The sequence below is a fragment of the Cryptomeria japonica genome, chromosome 10 (assembly GCF_030272615.1).
Source record: "Cryptomeria japonica chromosome 10, Sugi_1.0, whole genome shotgun sequence".
Taxonomy (NCBI): Eukaryota; Viridiplantae; Streptophyta; class Pinopsida; order Cupressales; family Cupressaceae; genus Cryptomeria; species Cryptomeria japonica.
Genome location: NC_081414.1, coordinates 333,669,312 through 333,689,290, shown reverse-complemented (window position 1 = coordinate 333,689,290; position 19,979 = coordinate 333,669,312). Strand labels below are relative to the sequence as shown.

The 19,979-nt window shown below is 35.5% G+C and overlaps 1 protein-coding gene across 1 annotated transcript in view; it reads right to left on the bottom strand.

Annotated features, from left to right (window-relative positions):
* The window catches only part of LOC131858966 (uncharacterized), a 47,554-nt gene that overhangs the window by 5,757 nt on the left and 21,818 nt on the right, over positions 1-19,979 (bottom strand). Inside the window, exon 2 of the mRNA XM_059212465.1 lies at positions 3,161-3,288. Within this exon, the coding sequence (XP_059068448.1) occupies positions 3,161-3,288 (128 nt within the window). The remainder of the gene's footprint in view (positions 1-3,160; positions 3,289-19,979) is intronic.

The window sequence follows — 19,979 nt, the reverse complement described above, 5'->3', positions numbered from 1 at the left end:
AAATTTGATGTTTGCGTCGGTGATAGTACTCACTTTCATGGATCTTTTGTCAGATGTAGTGCTAGTGATCTTCCTCATGAAGTCATTTGAAACTTTCTTGTCTGGGTTTTTCCCTACTGATGGCAAACCACTAATTGCTCGGATGGCTTCCTTGGTGATTTTGTAAGGTCTATCCAGCCATATGAATTCCCCATGTACTTGGCTCAGTACATATCTGATTATCTCATCCTCAAACTCCAGAATATCCAGAATGTCTGTAAACCCTAGTTCTTCAATATTTTTATATGTCGGTTTGATCTTTCTAGATTCTCCCATTAGCTCACTCATATACATTCCCTTCATTTTGAAGTTCCCAAGTCCTTGATATGACAGTGAATGTATGCCCTAACAGCCTCTACATACACAACTCCCTTTGAAACGTGAGAAAACACTCCAACAGAGTCTTCCAGGGTAGCCACATGTCAGTACCGCTTGAAAATTGGCCTGGGGCGGTCCTTGACCTCCACTACAGTTGGGTTTGCAACAAAAAAAAGAATAGAAGATGATCCCACTTCCATGTTTAAAGATAAATACCTTTTGATCACTCTCAGTGAAAACCTTCAACAAACTCTTCCAGACACTGGTAAAATCACTCAAGAAGAAATTTGATTACCTCTGAATAGCCTCTGATCGCACTAAGTTGCTTTGAATCGGTCTGAAATTGCTCTGAATGTAGAGTGATTAAGAATGAAGTGTATTCGACCTTTAATTCTTTGATAAAAACCCTAATCTTCCATTGACATAAATGACTGTCGACGAAAGATACTGGATCTTGCTCAGAACATATCCATGTCAGATAATCCTTTCCAATATCTGGAACATCTTTCAGAACCTCTTCCCAGGGAATATGTAGCATCTTCATGAATTTTGCCTACCCCTAAGGCATCTACCTTAGTTACTAGTTGAGCTTCTTGCCGGTGCAGGAGCAACCTCTTCTACCGGATAAGTAACCAGGACATTCCCATCTGATGATTGTTCTTCAATCTTCCTAATCCATCTTTGAGTATGATCTTGCTGGATTTCACTAACCTTCTCTTTTTCTTTCCCATTTGATCCTCCATTACTAACTGATGGATTTCTTCTTCTACAAAACTTAGCAATATGTCCAACTTCATTACATGCATAGCATGTAGCATTAATCTTCTGAATTGCTTTGCTAAAACTGGTGAAATTGCTTGACCTTGTTAGGATTCCCAAAGATACTGAGAGGGGGGGGGGGGGGAGGTGAATCAGTATCTAACCGGTTTATAAATTTACTTGACTTAAAACATGAAAAGCATATTAAAACTATGTATCGGTAAACAAGAAATAATGCAGTAAACAAGAATAACAACAACCACATGAGAAGCACACCATAACATAGTATTTTAACAAGGAAACCTGGTGTGGGAAAAACCTCAGTGGGATTTGTGACCCACAATATTTGCTTACTAGCCAATAAGGGAATATTACTCTTACAATAGGGGCCTGCACATGCAGGAAGGCCAGGTGCCTAGATCTCACTGCTCAATTACAAAAGAAGTCACACTGACTTACAAAAGTGGATTATATTAATCCAATGTCTTGTACTGCTTCAGATTAGCATCTGCTATGCCAGATCCAGTACCGGTTTAATCTTTGCTACATACATAAACCCTTAACCTATAATGAACATAGTAGGTCTGCTTATCTCGCATCCTATCACACACACTTTCTATTACAAAATGATCTCATACATAAATGAGTCATATTATAGCTCGCCATGTTGGCTTACAATGATTTTACAATTAATTACAAAATACATTATAAACAAAATTCTCATCGGCCAAGGTGCTGGTATCCTTCCTTTTAATGTCAGTGTTTTGTGTGCCGGTATCCTGTCTTGCCAGTATCATATGATTGCAAGGTTGCCATCAATGACAAAACCTTCAATCACCTACAATTTCTCATTGGAGTGTGAATTTGCCAACAATCTCCCCCTTTGGCATTGATGGCAACACTCATGAGAAAAAAAAGAAAAAGTGTCCAAAATGATATCCAAAAATAGTCTGCCAAAATTGTCTTGCCAAAACTGTATGCTCCCCTTGAGCAGATGAAGTCCCTTCCTTCTGACCATTTTCTCATCCCACTACTCCCCCTTTGACATCAATGACAAAGGTTGTCATTCACTATCAGTGGAGTCTTGCCTGGATTCTTGTAACCGGTGGGTTACAATTTGAAAGATATCTGTCAAAACTAAATTTATGCCATTGCTGAATGTTTTGTAGTCTTTTATTGCCTCTTGTGTTCTCTATACTGTACCAGTGAGTATGTGCATTTTCTCTTCCGGTTTCTTCAATCTGGGAACCAGAGCCTCAGATATTTCTTTTCTCAAGGAAATAAGATACTCTAATCTTGGACCAAGTCTGCATTTTAAGTCCTTTGCCTTATCCTTTATTCCCTATTTGTCTTTCTCCAATTTCTTGATTTTCTCTTCCTGCTCTGCAATTTTCTTTTCCAATTCCAAAAATGAATCTGATGTTCCAATCAAATTGTTAGCAATATTATTTATTTTCTCTTGAGCTTTTCTAATCTCCTTGTCAAGATCCTTTGTTAAGACATTTGTTTTGCAAGTATCCCTGTACAGTTTCTTAAAGTCATAGATTATTTCTCCAAGTTCCGGTAAGAGGGTATCCATTTCTTCCTTGTTTTTCTTTACAATATCCTCAGATAATTTCTCTTTTTCTTTTATCATTCTCTCCTTAAATGTATCCTCATTTATTTGATCAAGAGTTACTAGATTGCCAGTGATAAACTTAGACAATGTGTCTAGTTGACCTAATGAATCTTTATTCTCAACACTGCACTTTGGTGTTATCAATTTAAGAATTGGTATAGTATCATCAATAGCCTTATAGGCTTGCGTATTGCATTCCATGATCTTCTTTATTGAATCTAATAAGACCTCTATCACATTAGTAGGTCTGAATTCTGTCATAGCTGTACTAGATGTTTGTCCAATAGTTTTTACAATAGCCATGCTACCGGTTGTAGTTATTTCCTTGCTTTGTTTGACCTCTGGTAGGTTTGTCTGAGTTTGCATTTCCACAAACAAAATTTTAGGCTTTTCAGTTTGGCCGGGTGGTACTATCTCTGTCTGTACCTGTGCTTCAACCTGTACCAGTTTGGGTTTCTCCAAATGTGTCTCAGACAGTTTCTCTGAGCTTTTAGTTGCCCATTCCTCAGTTTGTGCCTCTAAACTTTGTTTAGCCGGTTCTTCAGATGGTTTGTCTGTTATATCTACCAGTTTCTCAGTGGTATCCTCTGTTGGTTACTTTGTCTATGTAGGTTTTTATGTGTTTAACTCAACCTCTCTAGCCGATGACTCAGTGGTCACATCTTTCTCCTTATCCTCAGTGGTCTCTCTGTCAACCACAACATTAACTTCCTGAGTATCTACATTTACAATATATAGAATTTCTGATTCAGGGTTTGTATCTTCTTCTGGAGTCTCCATACTCTTAGTGGTTGATTGATTTGCAGTAGTGTCTACTGGTGGAGTATCTGAAGGAGGTGGGGGCAATATTGTTAGTTATTTTTAAACTTGGTGGTCCACCTACCTTGCCTTTACCCTTATCTTTGTCCTTTTGATATACTCTGATAGTTTTAGGTCTGAGTAATTCTTCCTCTTTTTCTTTTTCCACAAAGAAATATCCCATCCATCAGTTGTTTCCTCAGATACTTCAGTTACTTTGCCAACCATTAATGCTACATGTCGATGAGCAGTAGAGAATACTGTCTGGTTAGCCTCACTAATTAATTTGTCTATTTCATCAGGTGAGTTAATTGGATGCACTGCCAATAATTTTTCAATTTTAATCTTTTTATCTAGTTTAACAATAGATAATCTTCTAGCTTCTAATCTCCTATACAAGTCATTTGGAATTTCATCAACAATTTGCATCAAAATTTCTTGTATATATCTAAGTGTAGAATTACATTGTTCTCTATACTTTCCTTATCATCAGCTGATAGTGTATTCTACATTTTATTGATGTTCTTCAACTTACCATCCTCTGTAATTTTGCTAAGAAGTTTGTCAATGGGGGCAATAGTTTGTTTCACCTTCTTCTTGGGAGTCATCTTCTTTGCTGGAGGCCTTACTGCCTGTTGCTTTTGTCTTGTCCTTTTTGGTGTAGGAGAAGGTGCCGGTGAGGGTTTTCTTTTCCTCTCAACTCTCTTGAATACACCAGGTATGTCACTTTCTGAAGAAGATCCAATCGATGAAAGGTGAGTTTCCGGTTGAAGTGCTTCCAACTCACTTTCAGTTATACCAGTTTGTTTTAGCACAGCTTCCTTGATTTCCTTTTCCTGTCGGGTTCCTTTTCTAATGGTTGCTTCTACCTTCTTAACTCTTTTCCTTGATTGTATAGTGCTCTCAATTGTTTCTGCACTACCAAATACTTTTTCTTCCTGTTCCTTAGGAGCTTTGAGGAGGGCTTTTGCATAAGTTTCTATGATGTTATCATCTGTCTCATAACCCATTTCAATTACCCAGATGGTTCTAGGGATAATTGCCTCCATCCAAATTTCATCTTTCTTGATCACAAAACAAATTTCCTTTTGATACTTATCCACAATAGCTTGTGATAGTCTTACTCTGTTCTTTATTTGAGCCTTAAATGCTTGAAAATACTCATTTATGCTTTTCTCCCTGCTCTCTCCCATATTGTTTAATAGTTCTGATAGTTGTTTTCCTACCGGTATATAAAATCCAAAATCTCTAGCACCAATACCAAGTACTTGTTTGGTTATGTATAGCATCAAACAAACAAGTAAGTTTCCAAATCTGAATGTCCCCTTTTTGTCTCTTTTGATCTTACCCAAATTTTCTATCAACTCATCTTTGAGCCATTCACATATGTCTATTCTTGCATTATCATTTACCATATCATAGGCACTCTTAATACATAGGCTAGAAACTGAGTTTAACCTATTTGCACGTGTAGCCTTATAACCTAAGATCATACTGATAAATCTGATATTTGTATCCTTCACATCATTTACCCTTAGAGATCTCTTATCAAATGTTGCACCGGTTAGGTTTGCCACTAAGTCATTTGAGACCTTCTTAGTTTTGTCAGGTCTGTTGCCGGTGGAGGGTAACCTTGTTACAACTTTTACTGCTTCTTTTGTGATTTTATGAATAGAGTCTAACCAGAAGAATTCACCATGTACTTTTCTTAACACAATCCTTATGATATACTTGGGGAAATCTGGGATACTAAGTATTTCAGTGAAACCTAGGGTTTCTACTATCTTATGTTCAGGTTTGACATTTCCGGATTCATCACAAATTACAATCTCACATATTTTTAATTTCATCATCACCTAGTTCATCAATATGACAATGTATATACATTCTAGGGTCTCCAACATATACTACTCCTTTAGGGATTTGAGAGAATACACCTATGCTATCATCTTTCTTAGCAATTTCGAGAACTAGCTGAAAAACGGGTCTAGGTCACTTAACAACTTCAACAACAATAGGGTTTGCAATAAATTTAGGAGTGGATGAAGATGCCATAGCTATAACTACCTCAATCTGCCTTAAGGATGAATGCTTTGATGGATTGCTTCACTTCTTTGCTTGGAGTACCTTCGCTCGGGAATTTTTGCGCTCTCAAAGATTTGAATGCTCGGTGAATGAAAAAGGAGCCAAAACACTTTCTTTATAATGTTAATTTCGCAAACTACCACATTTAATGCTTGCCGGTTAAGTCACAACTTAAGTCATCCGCCGGTATAGAAGTAATTTCAACTTCTCACCATCAACCGAGGGAATAATAACATATTTTTCATTTTGTTGCTAAACCCCCAAAGGAATTTTCTTCAGTTAGATGAAGAGTCTCCTGCCGGTGGAGGAGTAATCACATCAACATTCTGATCTAACTTTCTGATCCATTGTTTTGAGAATTCTTGCTTTACCGCTTCAACTTTTTCTTTTCCTTTCAAACTAGGACCTTTGTTATTTGCCGGTGATGCCTTACTTCTACAAAATTTAGCAATATGTCCAATCTTGTTGTCACATTGTTCTTCTGAATAGCTTTCCCATATCCTATGCCGGTATGTGTTCTGAATTGATTAGACAAGTGCCCAAATCTTCCACAAACATAACATCTCACATTCATTCTGCAATTTTCTAAATTATGACCAACTTTGTTGCATTTAGAACATTGACCGATGGGTGTATTAGTGTTCTGATAATTTCTAGATCTACACTGATTTTCTCTATGACCATACTTGTTATAGTTAAAGCATTTGCCATTAAACTTGTAAGCAGTAGGTTGTCTTACCGGTTTGCTATGATCATGATTGTTTGCAGTACCAGAGCTTTCACCAACTTCAAAGCCAAGACCATTTGTATCACCATTAGGTTTCTGATTTTTCAGGATGTCACCAAGTCCTTTTGAACTTTTCTTGAATTTTTCTTTGTGATGATTTGCAGCAATTAGTTCACTTTCCAAGATTCCTTTCTATCTTATGAGTTTAGTTCTATCATTTTGTGTGTGCATTAGATCTATCTTCAACATATCATTTTCATGAATAAGTCTTGTGTTTTCATTTCCAACATCATTTAGTCTTCTGACCAAGTCTTCTTCATTCTTCTTTCTATCTTCAATTTCTTTACAAAATCTCATAGTGATATCCTGCATCTCATTCTATGTTGTACTAATCTCTTGTCTTAGCTTGTTTACCAGATCATTTGTTGGTATTTTGGTATGGTTTTGTCATTGATGTCAACACCTACTGAAACACTAGCACTTTGGAGATTCCAGCAACATTCACTGGCAAGCAAGTAACTATTGCACAGTTACTGGTATATGGTTCACCGGCAGGATATAATGTTCACCAGAACTTGGAATGATATGGAAGACACTTGGTAATGTCGAAGACATCGTGTGGATACTTTGTTTTGAAGAATTAATCATTGGTATATTCATATCTGCATATTTGCTTTTACCGGCAAATAGGTCCAGGGTTATCTAGGGTTACACCGACAGGCTTATCTTTTTCAGATCAGCATGGCACGCTATAGAGATGATTTATTATTGTTGTAAATGGATTAAGCCGACTTGTTCAATCGGTTATTGCATCGGATATTATATTATTTGTAAAATATTTTTATTGTAATATCTTGTAGAGCCGACCTACTAAAATTGGTCTTAAGGTATGGTATAAATGTAAGATCTTATTTGTAAGATCGAATGTGGAATGTGAAGAAGAATTGTGAGAAGGTATATGTGAGATTAAGTAGAGGTATACATAAAGACATCATTTGAAGGTGAAGCTAGGTTTTTGTAGAAGCATATCAGCATTACACCAGTACTGAATCTAGCATTTGAAGATGCTATTTTGTAAAGTACATTCTTATTGGATTTAACCATACAACTGTAGTCAGTGTGACTCCCATTTTGTGATTGAGCAGTGAGCTTTAGGCTATTGGCCTTTCTGCATGTGCAGACCCCATTTATGTACACTTACTATCTGCAGTAGTATCATCTGATTGTGGGTAAGGTTTCCCATCGTGGTTTTTCCCCTTACAGGGTTTCCACGTACAAATATTGGTGTTATGCATTGTGGATGACTTTATGTTTATGTTTCATGCATTAATCTTTACCAGTATAGCAATTTACTGTTAACACTGTCTATGAGCATACTTAATTGGTTTACTGGTATTAAGCATTAAGTTGGTTAAATGGTTTTTGGTTTGAATTTATTAGACAACTGATTCACCCCACCCTCTCAGTTGTCTCCGAGACCTAACAACTGGTATCAGAGCTTAGTCCTCTTTTGCAGAAGTTTAACAACTTGAGGAGATCCAATGTCTACTAATTATTTCAGGAAGGACATTTCTAAACTTGATGGAACCAACTATGGGATATGGAAGATCAGGATGGAGACACATCTGAATTGCATTGGTAAAGACATCTGGGAAGTTACAAATAATGGTTATACTACTACTGTAGCTGGTCATACTACTCCAACTAGCTTAGCTAAAGATGAGGAGAATGATTGCAAAGCAAGAGAAGCATTTTTGAGCGCATTATCAGATAGGTCTACTGATAAAGCTATTTGGGATCATTTGGAAACACTAAATGAAGGAGATTCCACAGTCAAGATTGCAAAACTTGAAAGCTTCCGAGTTAGGTATGAACATCTAAAAATGGAAGAAGATGAAAGAATTTCTGCTTTTATGGAAAGAGTAAATGAAATTGTTTTGTGTATTAAATGTTGTGGAGGAACCTTGAGTGAGGATGAAATTGTTTCAAAAATATTAAGAGGTTTGCCACTGGCATATAAAATGAAGGTTACTGCTATAAATGAGTTGAGAAGAATGCCTAATACATCAGTAACTAGGGATACATTGATTGGAAAACTTTCAGCCTTTGAAATTGAGGAATTTGGTCCTATTGCTACTATAAAGATAGATTTGGCCTTTAAAGCATCAACATCATCTGCTCCATCATTTGACAAATCAGACTAGGAAGCCTTTTATGCAAGAGAACTTGAAGAAACTAGGAAGGAGAATGAAGAGCTTGAAGAACTTGAAGCACTATTTGCAAGGAAAATGCCAAAAGGTCCAGTTGGAAGTAAGTATGAAGGTAAAGCACCCTTTAAACGTTTCAACTGCAATACAATTGGTCATATGGCTTTGAGATGCCCTGATAGACATGCTAGACTAAGAGAAGAAGCTAGAAGAACATACAAGCCTAATCCTGAATATCAGAGATACAGATTTAAGAAGAACAAAGACAAATCTTGTTACATTGCTGATGAAGGTGTGACTGATGATTCTGATGAGGATCCAGTAGACAATGGATGGATTTTTGTTGCTATAATAGAAGATCAACCAACACCTACTACTCAGTTGGTAGAACAAGCCCTAGCAGCTAAAGTTGAAGTAAATGATGAATGGATCATTGACTCTGGATGCTTACATCACATGATAGGAGACAAAGGTAAATTCTTGAACTTTCAAGAATACAATGGAGGTTTAGTAAGATTTGGAGATGACAAAGCCTATTCAATCAAAGGTAAGGGTTCAATGTCTCTTGATGGTAAGCATAACACTGACAATGTCTATTATGTTAAAGGATTAAAGCATAATCTTTTAAGTGTTGGTCAATTAGTTGAGAAGGGATTTCAGTTACAATTTAAAAATGGAAAATGCAAAATCATGAATAGAACTGGTTTGGAAATTGCAACTGGTAATTAGACTAGAGGTAATATCTTTCATTTGAATAACAGTGAAAAGGCATGCTTGATTGCACATATAGATGAAATTTGGTTATGGCATAAGAGATTATGTCATGTAAACTTTGATTGCATGGTAAAAATCAGTACTTCTAAGGCAATTAGAGATCTACATAGAATTGTGAAACCTCAGAATATAATTTGTAAGGAATGTCAATTTGGAAAACAAGTTAGAGCTAGTTTCAAAAGTATTCCAGACAAATCCAATAATGCTCTTGATTTGATTCACATTGATTTATGTGGTCCAGCAAGAACTAAAAGCTTACAAGGTGATAGATATTTCATGCTAATTATTGATGATTATTCTAGAATGTGTTGGGTTACTTTTCTCAAAGAAAAATCAGAAGCACTTGGAAAATTCAAACTGTTCAAAGCAATGGTTGAGAATGAAACTGGTAAGAAAATCAAATGTTTAAGATCAGATCAAGGAGGATAATTCACATCTAAGGACTTTAATACATTTTGTGAAGTGAATGGAATCAGAAGACAATTATAAGCACCTCGGACACCACAACAGAATGGAGTTGTTGAAAGGAAAAATAGAACTATCTTGGATGCAGCAAGAAGTATGTTATCTGAAGCAAATCTACCACAAGTGTATTGGAGAGATGCAGTTAGCACTGCTGTCTATGCATTCAACAAAGTTCACATCAAAGGTGAAAATGGTAAGACCCCTCATGAACTATGGTTTGGTAATACTCCTACTCTTAAGTATTTCAAAATTTTTGGAAGTAAATGTTATATTAGAAGAGATGAGTATATTGGCAAATTTGATCCTAGAAGTGATGAAGGAATATTTCTTGGTTGTTCATCTAAGAGCAAGGCATATAGATGTTTTAATAAGAGATTGTAGAAAATTGTTGAGAGTACAAATGTAAAGATTGATGAACAATTTAGAGGAACTTCAAGGTACATAGACTCTGAACCGGCAACATAAATTTTGACAAATGAACCTACACCGCTACAAAATGAAGATCCAGTTACCCTGGTACCATTAGAGGATTCGACAGTAATTGAAGAACAACAACAAATTAAGACACCCCAGTATGTAAGATTGAATCATTCTAAAGATCAGATAATTGGAAACAAATTTAAAGGAGTTATGACAAGAGGAAGATTGGAAAATGAAGAGGTATGTCTTATTTCTCAAATTGAACCATCATCTATCAATGAGGCATGTGAAAATAAATTTTGGATTAAAGCTATGGAAGAAGAATTAGGACAAATTGAGAAAAATAATACTTGGACATTAGTTCCCCGGCCTAAAGATAAAAATGTAATTGGAACCAAATGGGTATTTAGAAACAATCTTAATGAAGATGGTAAGGTTGTCAGAAATAAAGCAAGACTAGTGTGTAAGGGATATTCTCAGAAAGAAGGAGTTGATTACAATGAAACCTTTGCACCGGTAGCTAGAATTGAGGTAGTCAGATTATTCTTGGCTTTTGCAGCTCACAAGGACTACAAAGTTTATCAAATGGATATTAAATGTGCATTTTTGAATGGAGATCTTGAAGAGGAAGTATATATTGAACAACCTGATGGATTTTCTTTGACAGATGACAATGATATGGTTTGCAGGTTAAGAAAAGCTCTATATGGATTGAAACAAGCCCCAAGAGCTTGGCATGCAAGGTTGGATAAGTATCTTTTAAAAATTGGTTTTACTAAAGGAAATGCTGACAATAATTTATATTACAAAATAACTAATGATGACATCTTGATTATAGAAGTATTCGTTGATGATATAATCTTTGGAGGAGAAGATGGATTATGTAAGGAATTTTCTATTAAAATGGAACAAGAATTTGAAATGTCTATGATTGGAGAAATACAATTCTTTTTAGGATTGCAGATTTCACAGACTGATAAAGGTATATTTTTGAGTCAATCCAAGTACCTAAAAGAATTACTAAAGAAATTTGGGATGGAGAACTCTAAACCGGTAAGCACACCTATGACTACAAATGACAAATTATTTCAAAGGGATGAATCTACACCTGTTAATCCAATTAGATATAAATCTATGATAGGAGGTCTACTGTATTTTACACAAACTAGGCCTGATATTATGAATGCAGTATGTATTGTTTCTAGATTTCAAATTAATCCTAGGAAAAATCATGAATCAGCAGTAAAAAGGATTTTCTGGTACTTACAAGGCACTGCAAATATTGGATTATGGTATCCTAGAGATGAAAATTTTGATCTATGTGCATACACAGATGCAAATTGGGCAGGAGATGTGGATGATAGAAAAAGCACCACTGGAGGAGCATTCTTTCTTGGAAAGAGATTAGTTTCTTGGTTGAGTAAGAAATAGAGTTGTACATCTTTATCAACAACAAAATCAGAATATGTTGCAGCAACAACTAACTGTGCACAGGTACTATGGCTTAAGCAAATGTTGAAAGACATAAAGGTAAAATGCAAAGAACCTATTACTATATATTGTGATAACACTGCAATAATTGATATATCTAAGAATCCGGCATTACATTCTAAAACAAAACATGTTTCTATCAAACTGAATTTTCTAAGAGAAAAAGTTGAAAAGGAGATAAAACTGGTTTATGTGAATACTAAAGAACAGCTTGCAGATATGTTCACAAAACCTTTTCCTAAGGAGACTTTTGAATATCTCAGAGATCAGCTTGGAGTCATACCACCACCAGTAGGGACTTAGACAGTTGATGATTTTCATCAACCGACAGAATTGAAAGACAAATCTTTTACTCTGGTCTTTGATGAGGAAGCTACTTCTCAGGGGGATTAGTTGGTATATTGAATTGATTGTTATTTTGTATATGAACTTTGGCATTTGATGTCAAAGGGGGAGAGATATCTATGAAAAAACACATTATCTTTTGAGGAGAGATTGGTATTAAAAATAAAGTTTTGGAAAACACATGTTGCTCCCAGGGGGAGAAATTGTTTAGAGGAGATTGTTGGTTTTTGGTATTTGACATTTCTATTTTGACACTTTGATGGTTTTTCCATCTTCTATTGCCATCAATGCCAAAGGGGGAGATTGTTGGTATTTTGGTATGGTTTTGTCATTGATGTTAACACCTACTAAAACACTAGAACTTTGGAGATTCCAACAACATTCACCGGCAAGCAAGTAACTATTGCACAGTTACTGGTATATGGTTCACCGGCACTTGGAATGATATGGAAGACACTTGGTAATGTCAAAGACATTGTGTGGACTCATTTTTTTGAAGAATTAATCATTGGTATATTCATATCTGCATATTTGTTTTTACCAGTAAATAGGTCCAGGGTTATCTAGGGTTACACCGGGAGGCTTATCTTTTTCAGATCAGCATGACATGCTATAGAGATGATTTATTATTGTTGTAAATGCATTAAGACGACTTGTTCAATTGGTTCTTGCATCGTATATTATATTATTTGTAAAATGTTTTTATTGTAATATCTTGTAGAGACGACCTACTAAAATTGGTCTTAGGGTATGGTATAAATGTAAGATCTTATTTGTAAGATCGAATGTGGAATGCAAAGAAGAATTGTGAGAAGGTATATGCGAGATTAAGTAGAGGTATACATGAAGACATCATTTGAAGGTGAAGCTAGGTTTTTGTAGAAGCATATCAGCATTACACCGGTACTGAATCTAGCATATGAAGATGCTATTTTGTACAGTACATTCTTATTGGATTTAACCATCCAACTGTAGTCAGTGTGACTCCCATTTTGTGATTGAGTGGTGAGCTCTAGGCTGTTGGCCTTTCTGCATGTGCAGACCCCATTTATGTACACTTACTATCTATTGTAGTATCATCTGATTGTGGGTAAGGTTTCCCACCATGGTTTTTCCCCTTACAGGGTTTCCACGTACAAATATTGGTGTTATGTGTTGTGGATGACTTTATGTTTATGTTTCATGTATTAATCTTTACCGGTATAGCAATTTACTGTTAACACTGTCTACCAACATACTTAACTGGTTTACTGGTATTAAGCATTAAGTTGGTTAAATGGTTTTTGGTTTGAATTTATTAGACAACTGATTCACCCCCCCCCCCCCCCCTCTCAGTTGTCTTCGGGACCTAACATCATTAAGAGTTTCCTTTTCATCATTCTCATTCTGCATCTGTTCACAAAGTTCTCTTCTCTTATTTCTTCCAATGGTAAGATTTTATTGAAGTGATTGAATGATATCCTGAGAAGCCTTTAGATCATCTTCAAGTTTGATATTCTTCACCTTTTCTGCATCATAGTCTAAAAGAGCTGCTTTCAATTGTTCTCTCATGTTTTCCATCTCTATCAGTGACAGGATCTTCCTCAAGCTATTAGGCTTCTGAAAATAGAGGACCAAGCTCTAATACCAATTGTTAGGATTCCCAAAGATACTGAGAGGGGGAGTTGAATCAGTATCTAACCGGTTTATAAATTTACTTGACTTAAAACATGAAAAGCATATTAAAATTGTGTACCGGTAAACAAGAAATAATGTAGTAAACAAGAATAACAACGACCACATGAGAAGCACACCATAACATAGTATTTTAATGAGGAAACCCGGTGTGGGAAAAACCTCAGTGGGATTTGTGACCCATAATATTTGCTTACTGGCCAATAAGGGAATATTAGTCTTACAATAGGGGCATGCACATGCAGGAAGGCCAAGTGCCTAGAGCTCACTACTCAATTACAAAAAAAGTCACACTAACTTACAAAAATGGAATATATTAATCCAATGTCTTGTACTGCTTTAGATTAGCATCTATTATACTAGATCTAGTACTGGTTTAAGCTCTGCTACATACATAAACCCTTAACCTATAATTCACATAGTAGGTCTGCTTATCTCGCATCCTATCACACACACTTTCTATTACAAAATGATCTCATACATATATGAGTCATATTAAAACTTGTCATGTCGGCTTACAATGATTTTATAATTAATTACAAAATACATTATAAACAAAATTCTTTTCGGCCAGGGTGTCGGTATCCTTCCTTTCACTGTCGGTGTTCTGTGTGCCGGTGTAGAGTTTGTCGTTGCCGGTGTCGGTATCCTGTCTTGCCGGTATCATATGATTGCAAGGTTGCCATCAATGACAAAACCTTCAATCACATATAATTTCTCATTGGAGTGTGCATTTGCCAACAGACCTGCACTGATTAGCCATATATCCAAATTTTCCACAAGCATGACATTTTAAATTCATTTTGCAATTTTCTATCTTATGACCAAACATATTGCATTTAGAACATTTATTGGGAGCGGAATCAGGGTTCTGATTTGCTCTATTTCTACATTTCCTATCCATGTGACCAAATCTATTGCAAACAAAACATCTACCATTGAATTTATAAGCATTGAATTGTCTTACCGGTGCCTTATAGTTTTGATCTTCATTAGTAGTACCAGAACTCTATCCTTGCTTGAATCCAAGTCCACTGGAATCTCTAATTTGCCTCTATCTCTTCAATAACTCATCAAGTTGTGCTAAACTAATCTTGAATTTTTCTTTGTACTCACTTGTAGTAGTTAAATATTGTATTAGTATTATCATTTGTCTCTCAAGCTCTTTCTCATTACTCTGGGATTGTACCAAATCAGTTCTCAAGATATCATTTTCATGAACCAACCTACCACATTCTTCAAATTTGTTCTTCAAGGATACAACAATATTTTCTTCATTTTTATTTATGTCCTCAATCTCCGTAGACATCCTCATAGTTATAACTTGCATTTTATTTTTCATAGCCATGTTCTCCTGACTCAATTTCTGACATTGTTCCTTATATGCATTTTTCTCTTCATCATCCTGATTTTGAAAAAGTTCCTTGCTCCTAGCTTGAACAGATGATAGCCTCTCTTGTAGGACAAGAATGAATTCCTTAGCAAAATTCAATTCATCTTGTAGCTTTAAGTTCTTCAAACTTTTAGCATCATAATCTTCAAGTGCCATCTCAAGCTGTTTCTCCAAAGCCATATTGATTGATTCCGGTTTTAGGATATTCCTCAAGCTGTTAAACTTCCTCTGAGATGCAAGGCTTTGATACCAATTGTTGCAAACCAATAACACTAAGACGGGGGGTGAATTAGTGTTATACTGGGATAGTAGATTTTAGCCTTAACAAAATATTTATACACCAACCGATATACCAGTATATATAGAATTGAAAGAATTAAAGCAACTAATAATCCAATCACATAAATGAGAATCATAACACACAGATTTATACGTGGAAAAACTCAAAGAGGAAAACCCACGGTGGGATTTGTGACCCACAATATCAATCCACTGGCCATATGAAGAGATATTACAAAATATGATGGGCCTGCACTTGCAGGAAGGCATATAACCTAGAGCACACTGCTCAATCACAATAGGAGCCTCATTGACTACATAAAATTCTAGACAATAATCCAGAGAAGGGTGAACTGCTAAGATAACATCTTCTATGCCAGAATACAGTTCCGGTTTAAGATCTGTCTGTTCTGGTTACAAACCCTAAACCCCTTTACTAGAATAACCCTTACAATGAATTCCTCACATACATAATCTCTCTGATATATTTCACATCATATTGCATTTGCATATGCATAATCTCCTATCTCATGTCTATCTCCTTATATATCAAAATGATCTAATCAAACTGCCCTATATACCCTATACACCTTTTATGCCTTATGTCGGCTTACAAAGATATATAAAATATCAAATTACATGTCGGCCAGATAACATAAATGTATAAAAATTAAAACAAGTTGTCGATGCTGGATCCAAGATGTGTCGACCTCGAATACCAATAAGCTTTACTATACCATGTCGGCCTGAATTTCTGGTGACCAAAGAAATCTTTTTGACTTGTCTGTGTCAGTGTCAGTGCCTGTATAGAATCTATGAAGTGTGTGCCGGTATACCAAGGAATCAAAACATGAAGCCGGAACACAAAACCATGCTACGATCAATGACAACATAGTGAAACCAACCAATAGAGTGTCAATTGACAACAATTGCATGATGAAATGCTTTTTGGTAATTAACACTCATTTGATTGGTTTCAATATGTTGTCATTGATGGCTGTAGAAGTATAAAAATGACCACTTTCCTAAGTGAATATTTAATATTCATTTTAACCTCATTCCTCTATTTAATTAAATTATTCACATTCATCTATTTAATTAAATGAATTACTCAACTTATTTAATTAAGTTCACCTAAGCCTTTTCTAACCTTTAATTAAATAAATCACTTTATTTAATCAATTTCCCTTTCTCTCCTTTTAATTAAATTTACATTTAATTAAATTCATCCTTGCAAGTAAATAAATCTAATTTATTTATTTAAATCCCCCACTTGTATTTATGCAAGTTGCATCTATTTTTGTTGAAATAAAGTAATTTATTTTAATTGAAATTCCCCTCCATCCACTCGCAAAATCTTACATCTCCAACTTGCCTCTCTAAACCCCCTTCTAGATTCTTCTAATCACTTCTAAATTAGCCTAACCCATCTCCTAAATATTGTCATGTCCCTAAGAAAAGGGAAGTCACTTCTCAAACCCTCAAAGTCTTTGAAAACCATTAAAGGCTTTACGTCTTCAACAAGTTAACCTTTAAAGTCTTCCTAACCATTAATGGTTAACTCAACTTTCTTACATTATTAGAGACTTTCTCTCTAACTCAACCTTCATCTAATCCAAGGGTCTCATCAAGCATTCATTGCTTTGACCATGGTTATCCCTTTAACCCTTGCACAAGAGTTTATCCTTTGGGTAAAAGCTTTATCCAATGGATAAACCTAACCTACCTTAACCCTTACCTCCTAAGGTAACCTTCATGTCTTCTCAAGCATTTAATACTTCTTACATCTCTCAAGCAGTCTTTTGTTGACAATTGTCACCATTTCATTAGTGAGAATTGTGAACATGGATTGATAACTTTCAATCGTGGTCCTTGTTAAGATTATCCAATCTTGACCATACATTGCCCTATTTTTCCTATAAATAGAGCTCTCATTCTCTCATTTCAGAATCCAAGTCTTTAGTATCAAACTTATAGACATTTTACTAAGTATATCCAAGTTTCATGCATCTAATCTATAATCATTTTAATCAAGCATTTAGCCTCTCTTTGAATAGAAATCATCTTAATAAGCATCTTAAGAAGCATTTCTATTATCATAGCACTCTCATATTAGACTAGTATATCATGTTAGGATAGGATTTACTAATCTTCCATCTTATCATCATATCCATGCTATTTTAAATCATATTAGATTTAATATCATGCATAACTAGGAATGCATTCATATTAAGTTGATCAAATATCACTCATTCTTGGAGTTGTCATTCTTGAAGTCACTTTGCTCAGTGATTTGAGAGCAAAGGCATTGACTTGAGGGATCCTGTGAGATAGAGAACAATGGAATGTCCCTTGGGTAGTTGAGCTATTCAATATAGCTCCATAACTTGCACCAAGAGTCCCATTGGTGTGTGGACCCCTTTTGAAACCGAATTTTCCATTTCTTTGCACCACTTTTCCCGCACACATTTATGGTGCCCACCGTGGGGGTATAACCCCATAAAACATATCATTTTTAATGTAGGAGTGATATTGTAGGTACGTGAAAAAGTTGAGTTAGCACTTTGGAGCCTTCTTTTAGTGCTTAGAAACCTTCTTCTAGCGCATCCAGTTTACTATTTAGCGCGTTAGACTCTATCATTAGCGCATTGAGCACTTAGGTTAACACATAATACTTTGACTGTCAACTGTAAAATCACAACGCATTAGAAAAATAGGCTAGTGGATCTGGTAATCAGTCCAGCGCATAAGGATTATTCTGTAGCGCTTCTGTGCATTTCTGTAGCGCATAGATGCAACAGAGAAGCAAAATTTTGTAACCAAGGGAAGATAATTTTAGGCTTGTATAAGCCCAAATCAAAATTTGATTGCTAATGGATTTTTCATGCAGGTTCTAATATTTTTTGTGTAGGAGTGACAAGAGTTAGTTTAGAAGTTTTATTTTTGCTTTCTTTCAAAAGAAGTTAGTTAAAAAGAATTCATTCTCTCCTTTTTGCAAAAGTTAAAATAAATCTCATCATTTCATTTGGATGCTTAAAATGAATTGCAGACTTCTTTTTGGTGTTTAAAATAAACTTCATCTTTTCTTTATTGCAAGGTAAAAAGAACAACAAAATTCACATTTACCTTCTTGCAAGGTAAGAAAAACACGTCATTTTGGGGCTCTAAAAAGAACAAGCAAATTTTCTTTTAGCAAAGGTTAAAACAAACTTCACCTTCCTTTGGTGCCTAAAAGGATACATTTCATTTCAGTACAAAGGAAAAAGAACCTCATCTTCATTTTATATAAGGCAACGAGGGAAAACATTCCCCTATCAACTTTAAATTTTGTTGACCAAATCACAATTTACTTTGTTGACCAGGGTTATTTTTCAAAGGTTTTAGAAATACACACTTTGCTATGAAAGGTTAAAAAGAACACCATGCTTGTTGGAACAACATCTCCAAATAGAAGTTAGCAAATTATTGACTTAAAGGTTAAAAAGAAGATTGTTTGCCTTGTCTCGAAAGTGGAAGGTATATGCTCTTCCCTTAACTGGGTGACCAAAAAGCCAAACCACTCTTTCATGCTTTCTTCATTTTAGGTACTTAAAACCTTTAGTAGGCCTGCCCTCCCGAGTTTCTCTTAGAGCGACATTTAAATGGTTGGTGGGAGGGGAACGACCTAAGTGGGAAATGACTTTATCGCCAAGTGTTCCAACCCATTATAATAAAAAATGGAGGTTGACGAAAGTCCCTTCAACATTTTTTCTCAATGATTAGCCTTCCCCTAGTATCTTTAAGATACGTAAAGCCTTTGTTCTAAAGGTTGGGAAGCCTCCCAAGGGAGTTTATCACTGAAGATCGAACAAAAGCCTGATTAAAAAATTTAGAAATAGAAACTTTGAGCTGTGTCAGTATCCAAACATCTTCAATATCATAGTGCAAGGGTGGGGAAGAATTCTCTGCCAAGATTACTCACCATATCTCTCCCAAGATAACTACTCAATTATGAAGCAATTCACTTTGAGTTAATTTCTAGAAAAAAAATATTAAAAAAAGCACCCCTAAGGGTGACATGGCTATTTGAGCTGACGGAGTATCGAGACTAGTGGGCTATGGTATTGTTGATGACACTTGAATAAAGAGTCTATTTGATTTGTCTTACTCATATCCAAACCTGTTAAAACATTAGGGATTTGGACACATCCTCGCAGAACATACACTATCTATTTAGCATAGGCAAAATTGGTTATCTCTTTCATGCCATGTTTTTGAGTTATTTTCAGAAAATCATCCATCAAAACAAACAAGTGTTAAAGATTTCTAAAAATAGCCAAAAAACAATTAGGGCAGTTTAGCGCATAGGAGCAAGCTCCTAGCACATATCAACCATTCTATAGTGCATCCAAATCAGAACTTAGCACTTTCATCAGTCAAAATAGCACATAAATAGTTATCATACTGGTTAACATTTTAGTGGCACTTTGTGAAACCATATTAGCAGTTTTGAGCATCAGCATAGCTCATAGGAGGCTTAACTTAGCGCTTTCAGTCTAAACTACAGTTCTTAATCTGGACATATTAGCACATAATTTTTCTAGTCAG